General features: G+C 43.0%; 1 protein-coding gene across 2 annotated transcripts; it reads right to left on the bottom strand.

Annotated features, from left to right (window-relative positions):
• Nucleotides 1–2,506: 2,506 nt before the first annotated feature.
• Nucleotides 2,507–20,976, bottom strand: LAPTM4A (lysosomal protein transmembrane 4 alpha). Of its 2 annotated transcripts, XM_036335264.1 has the most exons (7): nucleotides 20,559–20,813; nucleotides 10,147–10,267; nucleotides 7,473–7,549; nucleotides 7,248–7,370; nucleotides 4,744–4,839; nucleotides 4,149–4,247; nucleotides 2,507–3,131 (listed from the first exon to the last, which is right to left on the bottom strand). In XM_036335264.1, exons 1-7 carry the CDS (start codon nucleotides 20,667–20,669, stop codon nucleotides 3,057–3,059), a joined length of 702 nt encoding a protein of 233 aa, XP_036191157.1. In that variant the 5' UTR covers nucleotides 20,670–20,813; the 3' UTR covers nucleotides 2,507–3,056. The 2 variants fall into 2 exon arrangements, with proteins under 2 accessions (XP_036191157.1, XP_036191156.1); XM_036335263.1 differs by lacking the exon at nucleotides 10,147–10,267 and having other exon boundaries at nucleotides 20,559–20,976.
• Between the last annotated feature and the right edge of the window lie 475 nt (nucleotides 20,977–21,451).

The raw sequence follows: 21,451 nt of genomic DNA, 5'->3' as shown, positions 1-21,451 counted from the left end.
GGGGTGGGCAGAAGTATGCTACCCAGAATAGAATGGCAAACAAACATTCCCCAGAGGCCCGTTAGCTGGAGAAGGGAGGACAAGGCAGCCTGCTCCCGAGGCGAGGCGCCCTCCCGCCCCCACACCGTAGTTCTGCAGCAGGTGACCCCCAGGTCTGGAATGTGTGGGTGCTTGACTTCAGGTAGGAGGGGTTTCACGGCCGCGGGTATTTTGAGAGTAAGTTTATTAAAGCTGGAGACGGTGAAACAAAGGGTTAGGATAGAAGAGGCCACATCACGGCAGCAGGAGTGAGCCTCCATGGGACTACCTAGATTGGGGGGGGGGGGGGGGGGCGTCACATTAGGAAAAAAGGAATTTTCCATCACAGCACAGAGCTGGAGGCTGGCCAAGGGGAGTCCTCCAGGAACTCACAGTCTCCTGGGAGAGAAGGGATAAAAGCGGGTGACTTTTGAGTGAGTCATAAAACATGACAAAGAACATGAATTCCAATGGAACCTTTCCTGCGTCCAGACTTTGCCCTTTAAAACCCGCACTCCACACAGTAACCTTAAAGATGCTTCTCTTCTTAAACCCTGCACCTCCACTTCCAGGACAATCCAAACCATCTGACCCACTTGAGAGCAGGCTCCAGGTGGGCAGGGCGATGCCTGCACTGTTCACTGCTGAATTCCCCTACGTGCTACCTCACCACGTGCAGGTTCAGTCTATGGTGGGGCTGAGACCTCAGGGAATGGAAGATAATCCCACAGAGCTGATGCCTGGCTCTTCCAGGGCAGGCCCATGAGCCAGAACGACAGTTTGTTGAAGAAAGCACCTGGCATTGCTTTTTCCAAGAGTCTAAGACACTGAGGAAATGGCTCTGCTGTTTCACTTCACTGCCTGGCAAGACAGCGCTGTGCTGAGCGGTGCCCCCTTCCTCTGGCCTCCTCCACCGCCTGGCTCCTTCTCTGAAGTTCAGAGGGAGAAGCAACATCAAGTACTAATGGTCTGTTTCAGCACATTTGCATGTAGGCATGTGGAAAATTAAAACTATTTTGTTAGACGAGGGCATACATTATGGTTAGCTTTCTTTAAAAAGTCACACAGCCAAGCCATAAACTCAACATGGATAAAAGACTTAAATGTACCGTACGTCGCAAAACCATAAAAACCCTAGAAGACATAGGCAGTAAAATCTCAGACATCTCTCAGAGTAATATTTTTGCCAATACATCTCCTAGGGCAGTGGTCGGCAAACTCATTAGTCAACAGAGCCAAATATCAACAGTACTTCTTCAAAATAGACTCGCCCAGGCCGACGACCGATTTCTGTGCATGGGCCACGAAGTTTCAATCGCACTGTACGTCCGCCCGCACGTGGTATTTTGTGGAAGAGCCACACTCAAGGGGCCAAAAAGCCGCATGTGGCTCACGAGCCGCAGTTTGCCGACCACGGTCCTAGGGTAAGGGAAACAAAGGAAAAAACTAAACAAATGGGACTACATCAAACTAAAAAGCTTTTGTACAGCAAAAGAAACCATCAACAAAATGTAAAGGGAACCCACTGCATGGGAGAATTTGCCAGTGATACATCTGATCAGGGGTTAATTTCCAAAATATATAAAGAACTTACACAACTCAACACCAGGAAAACAGACAATCCAATTTTAAAAATGGGCAAAGGACCTCAATAGACACTGCCCATAAAAGGACATACAGTGGCCAATGCTCAACATCACTAATCATCAGAGAGATGCAAATTAAAACTACAATGAGGTATCACCTCACACCAGTCAGAATGGTTATCATCAATAAACCAACAAACAAGTACTGGATTGGAGAGAGCCAGAGGGAAAAGGGAGTGGGGGAGGGGGGTAGGTGAGAGTGGGCAAAGGGGGTAGGGGAGTGGGGATGAAGAGACTCTGCTTGGGAGGTTGGGCACACGACCCAGTGTGCAGATGATGTTTACTGAGTTGTACACCTGAACCTGTATGGTTTTGCAAACCAATGTTACTCTAACAAATTCCATTTAAAAATATGTACAATGTATTTGTCTATAAGATAGATGAGCATGTCACCACAGCTGCATTCTCAGCCAGAGGCAAAGTGGAATATTTTCAGGAAAGGACTTCAGCTGCGGCACCCATAAGCTGCAGTTTGCTTCCGTTTTCTCTTTGGTTCCCCTCTGGAGGTCAAATGATGCATCTCAACATGAACTGCTCTTGAGAACTCATTGCCCAACTAAATGATCTCAACAGAAAGGCAGAGCTTGCCACACGACCCGCATAATTTTTCCATCAAACCATTTATGTTAATTTATGACCTAAATTAACATAATATATATAGTCCCTATAACTTTAAATAATACTTCAGAGTCACTGGATTAAAGAAATGCTTTATAATAAGAAAATCTAGCATTATAGTCTCAAAGTATCAAAATCCAAGGCAGTCTGAGTTTATTATAATGAAAAATGTTAGGTTTTATCTACCAAAAAGAGGGTAATAGACTTCTTAAAAACGACAACAGTAAATTTTAAGAAATTTATTAAAGCATCTTATCACAAAATGGAAAATACAAATTAGAAACATGCAACCGTCATTTCCATAGTCAAGTTAAAACGTCATACATTTTTCCTGTTTTCATAGCTGAAAACTTCAGATCTTATACCCAACTCATTCACCCTGAATATTTTATTCATTCCTCCTGAAAGTATCCAGGGCAGCAAAATAACCAAAATGCAAACTATTATATAAAGGAAGTGCAAAGTTAAAAAAGAAAATGTGTAGAGAGCACCCCTCCCCACCCCACCCCCATTAAAGGCAAACAATGGCACTTTGCTCTTGCTTAACTAGATTGTCTTCAAAAACTACTAAAATGTAATAGACTTAACAAAACAGAAAAACAACTGACTTCTAATAGATGTCCCAAAAGCTTGTTAGTGTTTGAAAATAAATGCTTACACAAAGGAAAATGTAGTTTATATCAAACAAGTTTGAAGAGCCCTGTATTGCAGCATTCTGTAAAATAAACACGACAAAAAGCTGGTATAGGGTTTATTGACAAAGGCAGGATGTCTTCAGGCGGGTATGTAAGGAGGCGGTGGTTCTTTTTCAGGCATCTTCACTGCCATTTCATAGGTTGGCAAAACGTACTGAAGAGAGAAAAAAGTTGTATCAGACTTAATTCTCCTTTAAAATCCTACTTGCGATAATTCAGCTTTCAGATTTTATGTCCTAAAAAGGGACACACAACCCCACAGAGAAGAGCTGAAGAAACTGTTAGCTACACAAGGCCTGAGAGGAGAGATGACTAGTAACCTGGACCTTTAATGCACACGAGACATCTGATCCAGAATGCTAGAGAGGGATGAAGGGAGGAGGGAGGCCAGGAGGGAAGGAGGGACGGAAGTAAGGGCAGGGTTAGCTGAACTAACCCTGGGGGCTACCAAACACTTGGACAGGAAGCATGTGCCCCTGCTCTTCCCACCCTTCCCATGTGGCTGATCAAGTACCAACTACACCGCAGGTGGTTGCAGGTCTAGATTAAGGGCCCCAGTGATGATGTTAAAGGAAGCCTCCAATAAAATGCTGTGTCCTGAATTTCATCCTCATCTACAGTCAGAGGATCGGGTACTTATTTCTTCTGGGGTAAAGGGCACGTCTATGCAGGAGAGCAGCAATTCTACCCTACTGACTCCAAGTGTGACAGGCTGGCCCTAAACGGGCCACAGAGATTCTACATGTTGAAAACCTAGAAAGAGTAGAGTAGCAACTAGAGGGCCCACGAGATGAGCATCCCCAAAAGACTCGTGGAGCCCATTCAGGCACCTCCCCACAGAAAGTCAGCGTCTCCTTTGGGTCGTATGCATGTTTTGTGAAAGCAACACAACTGATGGTACCTCCATTCTCAGAAGTTCCAGAACCCACAAGCCTGGCATGGGTCACACTGCTGTTTCCTGCCTACTCTCCCCCCAAAATGCAATACTCTTAGGAAGCACTTATGAATCAAACCTAACAGCCAAACTGAGGAAGACTGGCAGTGCAGGCTGCCTTTCGTCCGTGTACCCAGGATTCCAACTGGGAAATGCTCGATCTTGTGGACTGAAGCTATTCATGCCCTAAAGAATCAATATGGCTGGTGAAGTTTCAGTATATTAGAGGTCATTCACCTGTGGGGGTGCTTCGAAGGCAGGGTACACAGCAATCTCTGGCGTGTTCCTGTTGTTGATGTATTTATAGCAGTTCCAAACACAGTTGATTAGATAAGCCTAAATGAATAAAAGTAAAATTTACAGATGCTGGAAGTCAACAGACTACCTGTTCTAAACTAAGGGGACTTCTAATGCTTCCCCCCACCGTTCTCCATGGAGAAGGAAACTGACACGCACAGGCCAAGCCCTAGATCCACTTGCTCTCACTTAAATGTCACAAGTTTTATTATCATTTTACAGAAAACCCAGATTTGGGGTATCAGGTCTGATAACCATTGTGCTGCAGAAGAAACTCTGTTTCTGAACCTTGGAAATTTTAACAATTTTCAATCCAAATCATGAACCACTTCTAAAAACATGACAATCCTTAATAAGGATCCTGGCATTTCCATTCTCTGGAAACAAGAGGGAGGACATTCCCTGAAAGCTCTCTCTACTGCTGTCTCAAAATGAACAGTCACTTATTGTGAACTGTAGGAAGACAAGGCAACAGTGTTTAGATGGACAGTGTCACAGTCTAACTGGCCCCCCAAATATTTAGTCAGCAACTCACCTTAAAAATGATGAATAAGACGAAGAACGCAAGAACAATGAACAGGAGGCAGCTGGAGTCCAATGCCAGGAGGTCGTCTTTATAGGGAAAATCAGGCTATAAAAGAAAAGGCGGGATGAAGAGGCAGGGCAGAGAGGATTTCTAGGGCAGTGAAACTATTCTGATGAATACATGTCATTATACATGTGCCCAAACCTGTGTGGAATGTACACCAAAAATGAACCCTAATGAAAACTAAGGATTTTAGGTGATAATGATGTGTCAGTGCAGGTTCACAACTGTCACAAATGAATCACTGCGGTTAGGGATGTGGGTAGTAAGAGAGGTTATGGGGGCGGAAGTAGGGGATATGTGGGAAACTCTGTACTTTCTGTTCAATTTCGCTGTGCACCTAAAAATGCTCTAAGAAACAAAGTCTATTAAACATACACACTTATAATTCAGCCACAGCACCTGCCCTCTGTGACAACCTAAAGAGCATGGCACAACTACAAACAAGAGGCACCAAAGTCAGAGCTGATATTCTAATAAAAACTTACAGAATTTAACTCAAAGTACTTTAGAGCCTCATCATTAATGCATGTGACTGATCACTTAAAATACATTTGTTTGAATATTCAGAAGAATCCTAAGAGTCTAAATTGAGCTCACTTTCTTTCTTTTCAAAATCACTAAATCAAGAAGTGCTGATATTTATCTAAAGTCCATGGGCCATTTGGTTCTACCTGGGGAAAATAATTCATCTAAAAGCCAATCGTCAGTCTCCCTGCTCATTAGGAGGGGCAAAAGAAGGCATGCCCCTGGTTAGACAGCCAGGCGGGTCACATGATTTACTGCAGGCATACCACGTTCGACTGAGAAGGATCAGCTACATGTATTCAAATATTTAGTTAGCATTTACTGTGTGCGAGGCAATGAGCTAGGTTCAAGGAGAGGGGCATTACAAAAGAATAGTTTAGGATGTACAAGGTGGCCAACAGACAAAGTCCCTTCCAGGCTGAGAAACCAAGCGAACAAAACAGGGAGAAAACAGTGAGGTCTGTAAAAGTAGTAAACATTTCATTTTCGTGGGCTTCTATATAGCTCATTTAATCGTTTTAAACCACTTTTTTCAATGGAAATGTCAACACAAATAATCTCACAGTTTTGTAAAAAAGTAGCACAAAGAAATCCCAAAGGACCAAAAAGAAAGAAAAATCTACACACGAATCCCAAACTAAGTGTTCCCTTGGGACAAAACAATTTTTTAAGCTTTCTTCACCTCTAAATAAAAAGAACAAACACATAATGGAACCAGCTCATGGGAGAAATGCTATGACTTTATTCAGAAGGCTTGCAATTTTCAGCCAGCGATGACATCAGCGGAGAGAACTGTGTTTAGGAAGCTGCTGACCAGGCCACTTCTCTCCAGCCTCGCCACATTCCTACCTTCCATTCCTCCTGTGTGCCAGCCACCAGTGCTTTCCGTCCCCTGGCCATCCCCCATGCTCCTTCCTGCTTCAAGGTGTCTGTTTTACCCGGAACATTTTCTTTTGCACTTTCCCTATCTTAATTCCTACTTGGAATTAAATCTCACTTCCCAGCTCAGGTCTGATACCTGTGTGATATCCACTCACATAGCAGCCTACACTTTTCCTTCACAGCTTTTATCACAATTTTAATTCAGTAACTGTCAATTTTCCAATTCCTTCACTAGAAAGTTCTACGGATATATCCCTAGGATCCAGCAGTGCCTTGCACATAAGCACCAACAAATGTTTTTTAGAATGAGTGATAAATTTGGTGGTACGCAAAATGGATTAGGCAGAAAATCTGAAAGTGGGGTGAAAATTCTTGAAAGGCAGAATTTTTTAAGTGAACTCTCATTTCTCAGGACCCCACTCCTCCTTCGAGACCTTACTTTGGTCCAGAGTGTTCCCTGCCCCTCTGTCACACAGCACTTAAGCTCCTCATCTACCACCGTGCTGTGACAGCCCTAGTTCATTATCACAGACAACGTCTTCATGTCCTGACTCCCCAAATGGTTTGCTCCTTGAAGGGGAAGTTATCTTTTTATTTATTTTTTTTTGGGGGGGGGGTTCTTTATAGCTACATCATTCACCTACAGTTCGCCTAGAACAGAATGAGCAGACAATAGGCACTCAAATATTTGCTATGAAGGCCTGCAAAAATAAAAAGCTAATACTTTAATGAGTGCCAAGTACAGTCGAATTATTATACTTTTAGTTTATTCAAAACAAAAGTTGAACTACTCAAATTCCATAATAACCATTTTTAGGGATTTCTAATATTGACTATCCAAATGGTATGGTAAGAAGATAATTCTATTTTCATCTTACTGGTTTCAACATGGTAGTTAAGAGTAGTGATATTATTTTAGAACACTTTAAACAAAATAAATAGGGTCAGTTAAAATAAAAATAGTGCCGAAAAAACTAAGAATTTAAATTTAAATATTTTACTTAAAATGGAAAAAAATAAATTTAATTAGCATACACACTTACTAATTGATCCAGATATTCTTTGATTCTTGGCAAGTAAGTGAGAGAACTGATAGCAACCAGGCAACTGAGGACGAAGTCAAAAAGCCGGTAACAGAAGAATGGAATAAGCCAACCCACTTGATACTGAAGAAAAAAAAAATAACAACCACAACATCACATAAATGAAAGTACTAAGTATGTTCAGTAAAAAGCAAAGTCCAAAAGTTGAAAACATAGGATACTTACAGAAATTGCTCCATATACCAGCATTGAACTGATTATAAACATAAGAACAGAGACGGCAAAAAGAACACAGGCATTATCTAAGAAAACAAAAACCAAAATCTAATTAAGCAACTTACACAAAAAGAACAAAACTCTTCATGACAAAATAACACTTTAAAGCTAGCTTACAAACATCAAAGTATTTTCAAGATTGGCTATGAAAAAATCTAAGAGGGTAAAAAAATCCAAGAGGGTAAAAAAAAAATCTGCCTCAGCTTTAAGTAATGAAGCTTAAGCAATTAGTCCCTTTGTTTTCTTGTTTGTTAAACTGCTACAATTCACTGATACTTATTAAGGACGAGAGGCCCAGTGCACAAATTCATGCACCAGTAGGGTCCCTCTGCCTGGCCTGTGGGATCGGGCCAAAATCGGCTCTCCAACATCCCCTAGGGGGTGCCGGATTGTGAGAGAGTGCAGGCCAAGCTGAGGGACCCCACTGGTGCACAATCAGGACTGGGGAGAGACGGGGAGGTTGGCCAGCTGGGGAGGGACCAAGGGAGGGCTCCAGGGCGTGTCCAGCCCATCTCACTCAGTCCCAATTAGTTGGACCCCAGCAATACGCTAACCTACCGATCAGAGCATCTGCCCCCTGGTGGTCACTGCATGTCATAGCGAGCGGTTGAGTGGATTTAGCATACCATTAACATATTACGCTTTGATTGGTTGAATAGACGACTGGACGACCAGACACTTAGCCTATTAGGATTTTATTATATAGGATGGCACATGAACCAGGTACCCTGCTAGGGAGACAGATGTCTGCCCAGAGTCTAAGAGGCCAAGATGTGCAAGCAGCAAATTATAATCCAAAGTGGCAAGTGCTACAATAGAAGCAGAAACAATCAGCTTTGCCTGGAGAATCAGGAATAAAATATAAAAGAATAAGTTGGGTTTTGTGATTTGAGCAGGGTTCAACCGAAGGTAAAAGCTGGTATTTCCTTAAAAGACGTATTAAACACAGAATGCTACAGATGCCCCCTCGTGCCTTAGATAAAATACATGATCTGAAATTAAAGGCTGTCCTTAATTAATCTCCTCTTCCCCACCCCAACACCCATGCTCCCTGCTCCGCATCCTTCAGCTGGGCTTCTCTGCTATATTCAGGTCTGTTTTGTTTCTCAACTTCCTCATATTGTTCCAACGAAACACAGATATCACAGGACCAAGAACTATGTATTTTCTATTCTCTCAACAGCAAGGGCTTTTGTAGAATTATAACTAACAAAAACTGATAATGAATACATCTGATTCGCTGGAGAGTTACAATACTCAGGCAACATACAATAACTTGTGACTTCACACCTGGAGCTCTGGCCAAGGCTGGGAGCCGGCTGTACAGACATACAGGAATCTCAATAACCCTAAATCTTTTTCTGCACCTCAATTTTAAGAGAAACACACATGACCAGGGAAGAGGCTGACATGAGGAGGTTCAGTAATATTTTATAACCTAAAGTAAAATTTTATAAATACCACAAATGGCCATTAGGAGCTAAAGTTTATTTATCGTTCTATCTTGGTTTTTAAATAAAGACAGACAACTAAACACACACACACACACACACACACAAATGCCAGAAGGGCTGTTTCTAATATGTTCTTGGTATTTTTTCTTCACATTTGACAACAAAATTAAAGGGTTATACGATACTTTGAAAAGACAATCAGGAGATCCTTTTTTAAAAAAGCACCTTAGACACAAAGTGTGGAAAATTGTTAGAGCTTTCATAAGCGTGACGGATGCCCACAAAACACTACCTGCTCCCGGAAACAGAAGTCAGCCCTGTGGACAATGAATCCTTTGAATTAACAACCAAATTTTTTTTAAAACAACCTCATAAATGGATTAGAGTAGGTCATAAATGTAACAAGCACAGAACTTTATAATAAAAGCTAATAATTTTAAAAATGATCATTAAGATCCTGTAATATAATATATAACATATAACATATACAGTGAAGTGGGAACATTCTTCTGAAGCGAAATTTTTTTAAAATCAACATAAATCATTCACACTGAAAAGTCTGAGGCATAATTTCCTGCTCAAATATTAAATTTCTAACATAATTTATAATAATATAAAACTACAACTTTTCTGCACCTGAACCGTAGAGGAAGATAAACGAAAATACTGCTATCAGGAAATGTGTGGGTTTAAAAAGGTAATATCTAGGAATGTGCTAGGGTTCCTCTATTTTTAACTCTAATGTCAAGTCTTTTTTCATCCAAACAGAAATATATTTAGAATAGTGACCCTAAGCAAAAGATATCACCAAATATTCAAATAATTCCTTACTTTATATTTACTGTAAGTCTTTTTGTTCCATGAGCAAATCTCCCATCCTCTGCTACACTTGTCAGCTGACCCTCAAAGGCTCAGTTTTTTTGTAATGCCTTCTTTCCCTCTGATCTCCACAACACCAAAACAGGAGTCAAAGTATAAAATACCATTTCTAGCCATACATTTTCTGGCTAGAACTGCTCAATTATAATCCTGAGTATCTTTGAAAAACCCACAAAACACTTTTCTGCCTCAGCAAGTTGAATAACTTAAACAGAATTAATTCTCTTCCAAATAATGTGTGTGTGTGTGTGTGTGTAATTAGCAGGGGATATTTTCATCTAAAAACATACCTGTCATTCTCTCAGATGAATAGTAATTGCCAATGACTTCATACTGAATGTTGACAGAGGGCATTGAGTTTGGATGAGTTACCTCCACAGTCAGCAAAATTGCCATCAACAGGTTTACCACCTATGGAAGATAAATTTTTAGCAATTATACTAGAGGCCCAGAGCACGAAATTCTGCCACTGGGGGGGTGGGGGGGCGAATGTCCCTCAGCCCGGCCTGCTCTCTCTCACAATCTGGGACCCCTCAGGGGATATAGTAGTGCACCAAGCGGCAGGTGGCCAGGGAGGAGCCAGAACCAGGCCAGGCACCGCCTCACTCGTGCTCATCCCAGCCCACTGCACCTGCTGCCTGCTGCCTCCACTCAGTAGAGGCTCCTGCTGCCACAGCTGCGCTCACCAGCGTGAGCCCGACTTCTGGCTGAGCGGTGCTCCCCCTGTAGAAGTGCACTGACCACCAGGGGGCAGCTCCTGTGTTGACCGTCTGCCCCCTGGTCAGTGTGCATCATAGCAACTGGTCAACCAGTTGTTCTGTCGTAATGGTCACTTAGGCTTTTATATATATAGATTATTAATCAGGAAGCAGTTTGCAGCAACCTTCAAAGGTCTTCCCATATTTAAAATTGTTTTACTTGAAGTAAGAAAGATATATAATTGGAGACTACCTGTGAGATAAAATAATATGCAATACCATTATAAGAATAGTTTTAAATTAAATATATGATAAAGTTAAAGTATAAACTTATCTGTTTCCAAGAAAAGATGATTGATTTGATTCAATACAACAAACTAAAACTGGGCAACAATTAAACATAAGGGACCCTTACAAATCGTTCGAGTCACATCTTTAGATGTCTGGTGTTGAAGAAGCTAGTTCATCCAATATACTTATCCATTAGATAATGTAACAGCCATCGGGTAAACGCATAGAGCTATCAGAAAAGCTTAAAACCCCTCCACAATATTTCCTATCCAGTGATAGAGAACTATTTCCTCTTGACTAAATGCTTTAAAGACTTTCCAAGATTTTGACTATGTCACTTCACATACTAGTCTTAATTCTACCCTTTGAGAAAATCTGCTCCGCTAGCACCTACGGACAGCTGACATGTGCCTCCAAACATGTCTTCTCCAGTGCAAACCCTCAGGTTCTTACACTGCTTCTCTCACAAGCATTCTGCCAGCTACGTCACTAACTCCCCTTTGCTCTCCTCTACACACAGGCTCCAGTTCGCTGGACACACTATTTAAGTGAGCTAAGATGGGCCTGGAGAGAACACAGGGGTCCCAGCTGACAAATTTCAGTTAATGTAACCTGAAATCGCACTGGCCTCCTAAATGTTTTGAATGTTATAGGGGAGTAACTGCCTAAAACCCCTAATTCTTTTTCACACTTGATCCCACTAAACTGCCATCTGAACCTGTACAGTTACATTCAGAGGCCCAAGCATAAGCCCTCATACATTTACAATCGAATTTTATCTTATCACACTCTTGCCTGTTAAGACTTTTCTCAATCTAGATTCTGATACCATACGGATTTCCTCTATCTCTGCATCCTGCGTTTGAAAATATAATCAGCACGTAATCAGTACTTCCATCTGTGAAACGGCTGCCAGAGGCTGTCCTCTTCCCATTAATCAATAACGTTTGAGTAAAATTCTTTATCTGATCCAGAGGAACATCTTGAGACCTTGTCAAACATCTTGCTGAAATCCCTTCATAATTATCTGGTAAGTTTTCCGGAGTGGCATGGGAGGGTTGTAACTCCATTTAAAAAGGAAATATTCATGCCTCTAGTTGTGAGTCCCTGCAGTATCCCAGGAGGCACCATGCCCTTTAAGTGCTCACACTGGTACTAATGATTTCATTGAAAAAAAAATCGCACCTAGAATTGGACTCAGGCTTTCTTATCTCGAGTTCACAGAATCTGAACTTCTCCCCTTTTGAAAATCTGAACATTTGATACTTTCCAGGAAAGTCTGAGCCTTATCATCAGAAATGTCTGCTGTTGCTAATTCCCACCCAGGTCTGTTGATCTGTAGACAGTGGAAGGGAGGGTGAGAGACGGACAGATGTTGGGGAGACTTGGTTGGAAAGCTGTAAGGAGGACATGCTGATAAAAGGGAAGTGTGTGGAAGGCCGCCTGCCCTGTTTTATCGGAATTCCGACTTAGGGGAGTCTTAGGGGAGTGTCACAGGTGGCACCCCTGATTATTCCCTGACCTTTCCAAACACGTCTGTGCACGGGCAGACCCCCAGGTGTATATTGGAATCCTTAATCTTTTTTTTTTTTTTTTTTTTTTAAATATACTTTATTGACTTTTACAGAGAGGAAGGGAGAGGGACAGAGAGTTAGAAACATCGATGAGAGAGAAACATCGACCAGCTGCCTCCTGCACACTCCCCACTGGGGATGTGCCCGCAACCAAGGTACATGCCCTTGACCGGAATCGAACCTGGGACCCTTCAGTCCGCAGGCCGACGCTCCATCCACTGAGCCAAACCGGTTTGGCAGGAATCCTTAATCTTAATCCCTGGATGCCCGTGCCCAGAGGACAGTGTAAACACATGTGTCCTCCCAAGATTACTCACCCTACTGGTTGTATCTACAGATAAAAAATCCAATAAAGGCTAATGAGGCAGGCAATCGAGGAGGCCTGTCTCCATCACCAGGCTGTCCCTCAGCCCTCTCCCCCACAGTGAAACTGTGTCGGAGGGGAGTAATCTGTTCATCCGCCATTCAGCCCCGCAGAGAGAGAAACATCGAGAGAAACATCGATGTGAGAGAGACACATCAATTGGTTGCCTCCCGCATGCACCCTGACCGCAGCCAGAGGTCCAACCTGAAACCCTTGACCTGAATCGAACCTGTGACCATTCTGAGGCTCCAATTACTGAGCCAAACCAAACCAAATAAGACTATCATCAGAACTTTAAACAAACTGTATTATGTAGCTTTCCTGTCCACCCTGAATGATAAATAACAGTTTTATCGGCACTTACATTTTCCTAGAGGTGTTTATCAGTCATTACACAGTCTCTAAGACGAGCAGCCCAAGTCTTTATCTTTAAGATAAGGCTAGGTGATCTAAACAGCATCACAATATCAAATACACAGTCCACTAATATTTCTGAAGATATACTATATAGCAAGTATTCTGATGTATATCACTTCACTTTATTAAGTGAAGTAAATATTACTAAAGTCCATTTGCAAATAAGGAAACTAAGGTTCACAAAAGCAAAATAATTTGTGTAAGTTCACTGAGCTGACAGAGGATGGAGCTAGAATACAAATCTGGCTCCTTTTAAGACAGCCTGCTTCTTAGCACTATAGGTCTTTCCAAAACAAACGATTACCTAAGGCTATAAAATATTTATACTTTACTCTCCAAATAAATGTTCAGTAACATGCCTTTTTCCTTGCACTGCTCAAAGGCAAGGTACTTTACCCTTCAACTCTGGAGAGGCCTTACAAGGGAAAATCATATGTGCAAGATGGCTCCCAGCTGAAGGCTGACTTTTCCATAGTCCATTTTCATTGCAATGGGTGTTCCCAGTGCATACGGCATAAACATATGAGTTAATATGATTAGATGCATTAATTATGGAATAATCAGATACATCTACTAAAGTTAAATATTCTGTTTAAGAAAGTAAGCTTGGAATCAATTCAGCCAACTCGTTGCTAAACACAACATACTCATAGCTAAAAAGCTCTGCAGGGAAAACGATTCCTATATCAAGAAAAACATGCAAACTCAAATATTCAATTAAAGACATGACACATCCAAAATATTTAGAAGTTTAATTTTCCCTTTTTAAATCTTTTTATCACATACAGAATTTATTAAAATGTCTTTTGTTACCCTGGCTGGCATGGCTCTCACACAAAAGGGTCTCTGGTTCGATTTCCACTCAAGGGCACGTACCTGGGTTGCAGGTTCGTTTCCCCACCCTGGTTCAAGTGAGTTCAGGAGCCAACCAATGGATAACTCTCTCTCACATCAATGTTTCTCTCTCTCTCTCTCTCTCTCTCTCTCCCTCCCCCCCTCTCTCTCCGTCCCTCCCTTCCACTTTCTCTGAAAATCAATTGAAAAAATATGCTCAAGTGAGGATTAACAACAAAAAAAGTCTTTTCTTCTCTTCCATGGATAAATCACAATCATCTACTATCTTCTTCTAGTATTAATGACACCTCAAATTTCATTTCAGTGTGAGTCATACCCCTGAATAATAAAACAAATCATGGGTCTAATCAAAATATGACCAAGAAATGGTAAAATAAATTTCAGTGCTACTTCATTAAAAACACACAATTTTTCAAATCTTCATTGAGTTAATTATATTCCACTAAGTCACCATATTTCATTAGAACCCCAAGTTACATTTTAAACTACTAGCCTGGAAACCCATCCTTGTGACCTTAAAAAATTCACCACTGCACACCCCTCCTGTACTTAAATACAGGCAATTCACTTGATTTCAGTTGATATTTCTAAGTTCCATGGAGCATTTTTCAAAAAATACATAAAACTAATTTTATAGTCTAGCGATAGAAAATTTCTCTGAAAATAGCAAATATGTACAATTCCAGAATATTTATTCCCAATTCATTTTCCCTTTATTATACTTAACAAAGAAAATTAACAAAAATGTAATTAAAATAATTCATTTCTAAATCTAGAATTATGGAAAGGTACAGAATGCAGCAACTATGCAAATACGTTAACACCATGGGCAATAGACACACCACTCAATGTGGTGATGGTACTATAAATTTAGTGGGTCAAAAAATATTATCTTATTTTTAGAGAGAGAAAAACATAGATGAGAAATGCCCCCCACCGGGGATTGGGCCCAAAACTCAGGCACGTGCCCTGACCTGGAATCAAAATCGAGAGCCTTTGGTACACAGGATGATGCCCAACCAACTGAGCCACCCTGGCCCAAGCAGTTTATATTTGAAAGCCTTTTTCACAACTTATATACAACAAGAACAACAAAAACCAGAAATGTGAGACAGTATCAGGCCGTGGAAGCAGCCCTTTGCTTTCTCATTTCATTGCCTCACTCAGCCCAGAAGATTCTTTTGTGGACTGGTTTTTTGTTTTTTAATTATTATTCTTGACTGTTCCCACAGCATATTTTGCCACAACCCAATATCTGTGGAGACTATAATTAAAACAATGTGTTTGCTTCAAGGCATCCCAATAGGGTCTCATAGGCAAAGAAAGGGGGAATCCACAGGGAGCCAAGTCAGCAAAGAACTGTCATCAGATAAAGATCAAAATTAACTATCTTTAACATTTTAATTCATGGAGGGATTAAGCAAAAACCAACCAACCAACCAACAAACCTCACAGACAACAGTATGGTGACTATCAGAGGGAAAGGGGGTGGAGGGAGGTTGGAGAGGGTAAAGGGAGAATATTAACAGAAGGAAACCTGGGGTGATGAACACACAATACAATGTACAGATGATGTTATAGAATTGTACACCTAAAACCTTTATAATTATATTAATCAATGTCATCCCAATAAATTCAATCAAAATAAAATAGAAAATTTTAAAAATTTTATAGAGAATTTAAATTATAATAAATGTATATGTTTTTGTTGTTTTTTACCCTTATTATGCAGTTACTAATGAGTTATTCCTCCTGTTTTTTGTAGGAGACAATTCATTTATAAAATGTCTAGCCTTGGCTGGCATTGCTCAGTGGTTAGAGTGCACCAAAGGGTCTCGGTTCAATTCCTGGTCAAGGGCACCTACCTTGGTTGCAGGTTTGAAGCCCAGTACAATCAGGGCCCATGCAGGAGGCAACCAATCGATGTGTCTCTCTCACATAGATGTTTCTGTTTCTCTCTCTCTTCTCTCTCTCTCCCCCTTACCCCCCTCCCACTCTCTATAATAAAAAAAAAAAAAATGAGAAAAATATCCTTGGGTGAGGATTAACAAAAAAGTAAATTTAAGAGATGCAGAAACTTTTCCAGTTGCACAGTGAGAAAACCAGATCCCTCCGGCTGGGAAGCAAGGAAAGTTTCCACCAAGAAACATTTGAGCTAACCCTTAAAAAATTAACCGAACTGGCAAGATGTTAATGGTTGAAACTGGGTGATTTCTATACTACTTCACTATTTTTGTACATTTGAAATTTTCCTTCATAAAGTTTTTTTAAGAGTTGGGAGAAGAACAACATTTCAGGGAAAATAAATAGCACAGAACAATGTGTTTGAGGAAAGATAATAACTTTGAAATAAAAACAAGCTATACTTATGTAAAGGAGTCCAGCGGGGTGAGGGCCAGAAAGGAATCCAGCTTGAGGAAACCTGTCTTCACTTCTCGCCCAGCGACCTAACTTTAGATTGGTTATGTTTGAGGCACTCATGCTAAATCAGCCACACATTAAACAGACAATAGGGTTCACCCCTTCCCAGAGAAAGATGAATAATTTCAAAATAAATTGTTGTCAAATGAAAAATAAAAGCCACATATTAAATCTTTCCCAGACCTAAAATTATTCCAAATGGTCAAAATGCATTCTTGGCCCTAGCTGGTTTGGTTCAGTGGATCTGCCTGCGGACTGAAAGGTCCCGGGTTCAATTCCCGGTCAAGGGCACATGCCCGGGTTGTGGGCTCCATACCCAATAGGGGGTGTGCAGGAGGCAGATGATTCTAATCACTGATGTTTCTATCTCTCTCTCCCTCTCCCTTCCACTCTGAAATCAATAAAAATATTTTTTAAAAAAACAAACAAAAAAATGCATTCTTGTAGTACACCATTAACAACAATGGAGGACACCTCCTTGCAGCAGAAATTAGTGCCCATTTCAATCATTCAATAAATATTACACAGAAAGTATACCACATAAGAAACTATTGTTTAAAATAATCTGTCTTCAAGTTCTTTAATAAATGACAGAGAAAACAATTTCAGAAATGCCAGAATTTAAACTGGAGCTCATTCTAAAATTTCTTATATTACTTAACCCAGTTTTACGTCAGGCATGCTTCATTCCCATCTAAAATGCCAACGACTAGCACTTCAAGCTGTAGGTGGCTCTGGCTTCTCCATACCCTCCTGCACTATTTAGTGCCACAATTAATACTTTAGTGTACAGTATTACAGCCTCTTTACTCCAGACCAGAAGAAACAGTCGCTAGAAAGCAAAGGCACAGTATCGGATACGGTCACTGATAGGGCGCCTGGGCCCAGCAGGTGGGAGGTTCCACACAGTACAGAGGCAACCTAAAGAGAGTCATAAATATTCTCCCCCTGGAATCAAGGCGAGCACATGGCCAGGCAGCTGGAGAGGGACGTGACATTCCACCTCACTCATTTCCCTGTTTTTTCTCCATCCTTAGTAAAGGAGCTTCTGGCAACAAAATGCACTGTTAGGACAAATCCTTTGTTTAGAGATATTTTATTACACTTTTCTCTAACTGGTCTTGATTTCTAAATGCTATATGCCTCCCCTCCTAAAAGCCACACTTTTAAAAGTCACCAGCAATACTGTAACGAAAACCAACAGCCTTTTCCAATTCTGATTAGAATCTGAGAACTTTTTCACCCCACCCCCCTTATTGATGAACCCTGAGTTTCATTTTTGTGTATGTGCTCCGAAGTTCTTTGTAATACCATAAAAGTCTTGGGGGCAGATGCCATGTTCAAGCCAAGAAACACTTGAGAGAGCCTCTGTGTGGCAGGTAATACCAATAAAAAGATCAATGACACATGGTCCCAGTGACTTAACTCTTTTTGTATATCCACCAGACTTTTCCACTCTAGATGGTCAATAAATCTCTTAATGTAAAATTGATTTAACCAGTTAACTGCCACCATATTGTGCATTTAATTAAAAAAGGTCCGTTGCTTGTGTCTATAGATACTTGTGGCGTGCAAATGGTTAAGCAGGCGAGAAGTGAAGACAGGTTTCCTCAAGCTGGATTCCTTTCTGGCCCTCACCCCGGCCGGACTCCTTTACCTAAGTATAGCTTGTTTTTATTTCAAAGTTATTAATGGTTATATTAAATATAACCATTTATAATATAACCAATATAATATTCTATTAACCAGAAAAGTCCATGCAAAGTAAAAACAGCTATGGCTCAAGCACAGGAAAAGGGAGATATGTGAAATATTTACACATCAAGTACTTCCAGAGAAAAAGAGATTTAAACTCCTCATTCCCTATTTTGGGCGAATAAATGCATTTTGAGTTTTGCTGTTTTAGCTCCCACTTTTCCCTGCTATTCCTTTCGTTTTTATGAACTGACCCCATAGCATCAAAAAAAAAAAAAAATCTGTCTTGGGTCCTGGCCTGGTAGCTCAGTAGGATAGAGCCATCGTCTGGATACACTAAGGTCGTGGGTTTGATCCCCTGTCAGGGGGTCAGGGCACATACAAGAATCAACCAACGAATGCGTAAGTAAGTGGGACAACAAATCGATGTTTCTTTCTTTCTTTCTTCCTCTCTCCTTCCTCTCCTCCTCTCTCTCTCTCTCTCTCTCTCTCTCTCTCTCTCTCTCTCTCTCTCATCCCTCCCTCCCTCAGTCTTTCCCTCCCTCTCTCCGCCCCCATCCCTTCCTCTTTCTCTAAAAAATAAATAAATAAAAATGTTAATATGCCTTGGAAAGAAAAACAGCCAATTACATTCAGATGGTTGAAACTGGGGTGGTGGTTATTTATTCTGGAGAAGCTGGAAATCCTTTGTTCCATGAAAGGAAAGGCACTGAGAAAAAGGAAGGTTGGGTTTGCAGGCAAGAGTACTGGACCACCAGACGCTCATTCTCAGTTAAAGCAGGAGGGAGAGGTCATCCTCTAGGGGTGAGGGAGGCAGGGTGGGTAAGAGGTTTGAGGACCCTAAAGACTTCAATGATCCTTTTAGGGGAGCGAAGGCAGAGTTCAAGGCAAACAAAGGAAATTAAAGACCCATACCCTTAGCAAATGGGTTAGGAATAAAAGAAAGTTAGAAACACAACGGCTCCTATTGCCATTAACCTCCTATTGCCATTAACCGAGATCGATGTCCAATATGACCCATCAGTTAAAATACAGAACTAGAAAGGAGCCTTTTCAGGGGAATGGGATAGAACTACACCAGTAAAATGTTTCTGCATATAAAACTACAGGAAATATTTCTTGGAAACAAGCAAATAAGCCTACACTTTCACGTTTTGTTGTTGTTTCTAGCGTTCCTAATGAAGCAAGGCTGTAAAAAAAAAAAAAAATAAGCAAAAAAAAACAGGGCAGTCAGGAATAATGTGTAGATCAGATGCGGGGGAGGAGGGGCGGGCATGAAACACTATCCGCCGAAGTGAAGATGATGCTCATCTGGTGTTTGTCCAAACAGTAATGACTCCAAGGCACTGGGTAGGGAAGTGATGAGAACAGAGACAGGCAGAAAGAATGTCTGTGATAAAGCTCTCCCCCTCTTGAACTTGTTATCAGAAACAATGCCACACACACCCCCTAACACACACACACACACAATCACGAAGACATCAGGGAAAGTGGCCACGTCGCCCATATGAGAAGTCTGTTCAAAGCCCCTGTGAAGTCGTCACGACCCCAAAACGACCTAAACGAGACACCTATTGCGAAGTCACGGGCAAACCAGCTTCCACATACACGCATCCTGGCGATGACGTAAGGAATCTCGGAAGCATTGGGAGGGAACCATCAAGCCACTTGGCCCTGACGCGTGACGACACAGGTCTCTGTCCAGGGGGTCGCGGCGCCCGTGGCCAGCACCGAAGAGGCTCTCGGAACCGTCTCCTAACGAAACGCGAGGCGCCGGTGCGGGCCCCGACGACACGAGGCCTCCAGCCGAGGTCCCCAGCTCCTCCCCGCAAACGAGGCCCGGAGCCAGATGCAGGCGCCAGCTGCTCCTTTCCCGGCGACGCGGGCAACACCGATCGTGGACGCCAGGCTGCATTTATTTAGACCCGCTCCTCCCCGTTTCGTCCGGGAGAAAAATCCCAGGGAGCAGGGAGCAAGGAGGGCGCCGGGGGAGGGGGCGGCTTGCAGACCAAGGAAGTACAGAAAGTGCTGAAACCTGGTAATTTCCAGAACTTCCCACCAAAACACAACACCCTCACTCCCTCCTCCCCCTCGGCCCGCACCGCCTCCGCCCGGCCCGGCCCCGCTGCTCAAATCCTGGCCAAGGAACCGTCTCCCCATCACCACCCCCGCCCCTCGGGTTCCTGGACACCGTCCCCTCCCACAAAGTTAGGGCGCCCGCAAAAGGAGCTCCCCTAGGCCTGGCCGCCCCACCCAACACCCCGTTTTCGGTCCCACCCCTCCCAGTGAGCACTCTCCTCCTCTCCCACTGGGATCCCCGGCCTCCCGCCCATGCGCATTCCTCCCCCACCCCCAGGGCCCCGGCCCCCCGCCCTGCCCGTCCTCACCATGTACCAGGTCCCCAGGATGATCGTCCCGGTGCGGACATGGCAACAGCCGCAGCACCGGGTGCTGTAGAACCGGTCGCTGCGGCTCCGCTTGAAAGTCATGGACACCATTGGGAATCTCGCGGGCCTCGTTCTCGGCCGGGACCGGACAAAAGCTTTCCGCTCGACGGATGAACCCAGCGAGCTCTATCCCTGCGTCCAAAACCCAACGACGCGTCTTCAAGCCCGCCCCCGGTCCGGGCCCCAGCCAGCGCCTGCGCACTGAGGGCCGAGCGCCGCCCTCGGGCGACCTCAGGCTACACCTTCTTTCCCCGCCTCCCCCCCACACGGACCAATAGGAGAGCGGAAAGCTCGGTGGACTCGACCTCTGATTGGAGCAGCTTAGAAATTGACAAGACGTCATGCCCAAACAGAAGTGCAGCTCGCCTCAGCTCTTAAGGGAGGGTAAGGGCTGGCTGGCTCGGAGGCCTAGGGTATTAGGGTTGGGTGTAGCCAGGTCGGTTACCATCTCCGAGACGGGAGCGGCGAGAAAAAAGGCATTGAATAGGGGAAGGGGGCGACGGGATGGGTAGCCGGCAGGAAGGGTCGAAGGACTTTTCTGAGTGACGTCATTGCCACGTCCTGCTTCGGAAGCGTCACGGGAGGGCGGCTGCTCACGTGACCTTGGCGCGCTGCCATTATCGGTGCCTGTGGAGGGTGGGCGGGGCTAACCCCGAGCTTGAGCCCGCCCCCTGCTCGGGCGGAGATTGATTTCCTGCAGGGGCACAGATTTGGTTCCCCTTGGCGCTCACCCTGAGCCCGGTGGTGGGAGCAAAGAAACACCATGGAGCCCTGCCAAAAGCAACGCAGAGGCAAGAGGATGGAGACTAATGAGGAAAATACAACAAAGATAA

This window comes from Myotis myotis, unplaced genomic scaffold (assembly GCF_014108235.1).
Source record: "Myotis myotis isolate mMyoMyo1 unplaced genomic scaffold, mMyoMyo1.p scaffold_m19_p_14, whole genome shotgun sequence".
NCBI lineage: Eukaryota > Metazoa > Chordata > Mammalia > Chiroptera > Vespertilionidae > Myotis > Myotis myotis.
The sequence above is the reverse complement of the archived record's forward strand: the minus strand, read 5'-3'. Positions and strand labels throughout refer to the sequence as shown.

Bases quoted from the DNA above. Each gene is read 5' to 3' on its own strand.
- LAPTM4A (XM_036335263.1), bottom strand. From the start codon at position 20,961: ATGACGTCTTGTCAATTTCTAAGCTGCTCCAATCAGAGGTCGAGTCCA. The intron at 7,550-20,558 runs GTGAGGACGGGC...TTGTTTTCTTAG, and splicing joins TCCTGGGGACCTGGTACATG to ATAATGCCTGTGTTCTTTTT. The intron at 3,132-4,148 runs GTGAATGACCTC...TTCTCTCTTCAG, and splicing joins CCTTCGAAGCACCCCCACAG to TACGTTTTGCCAACCTATGA.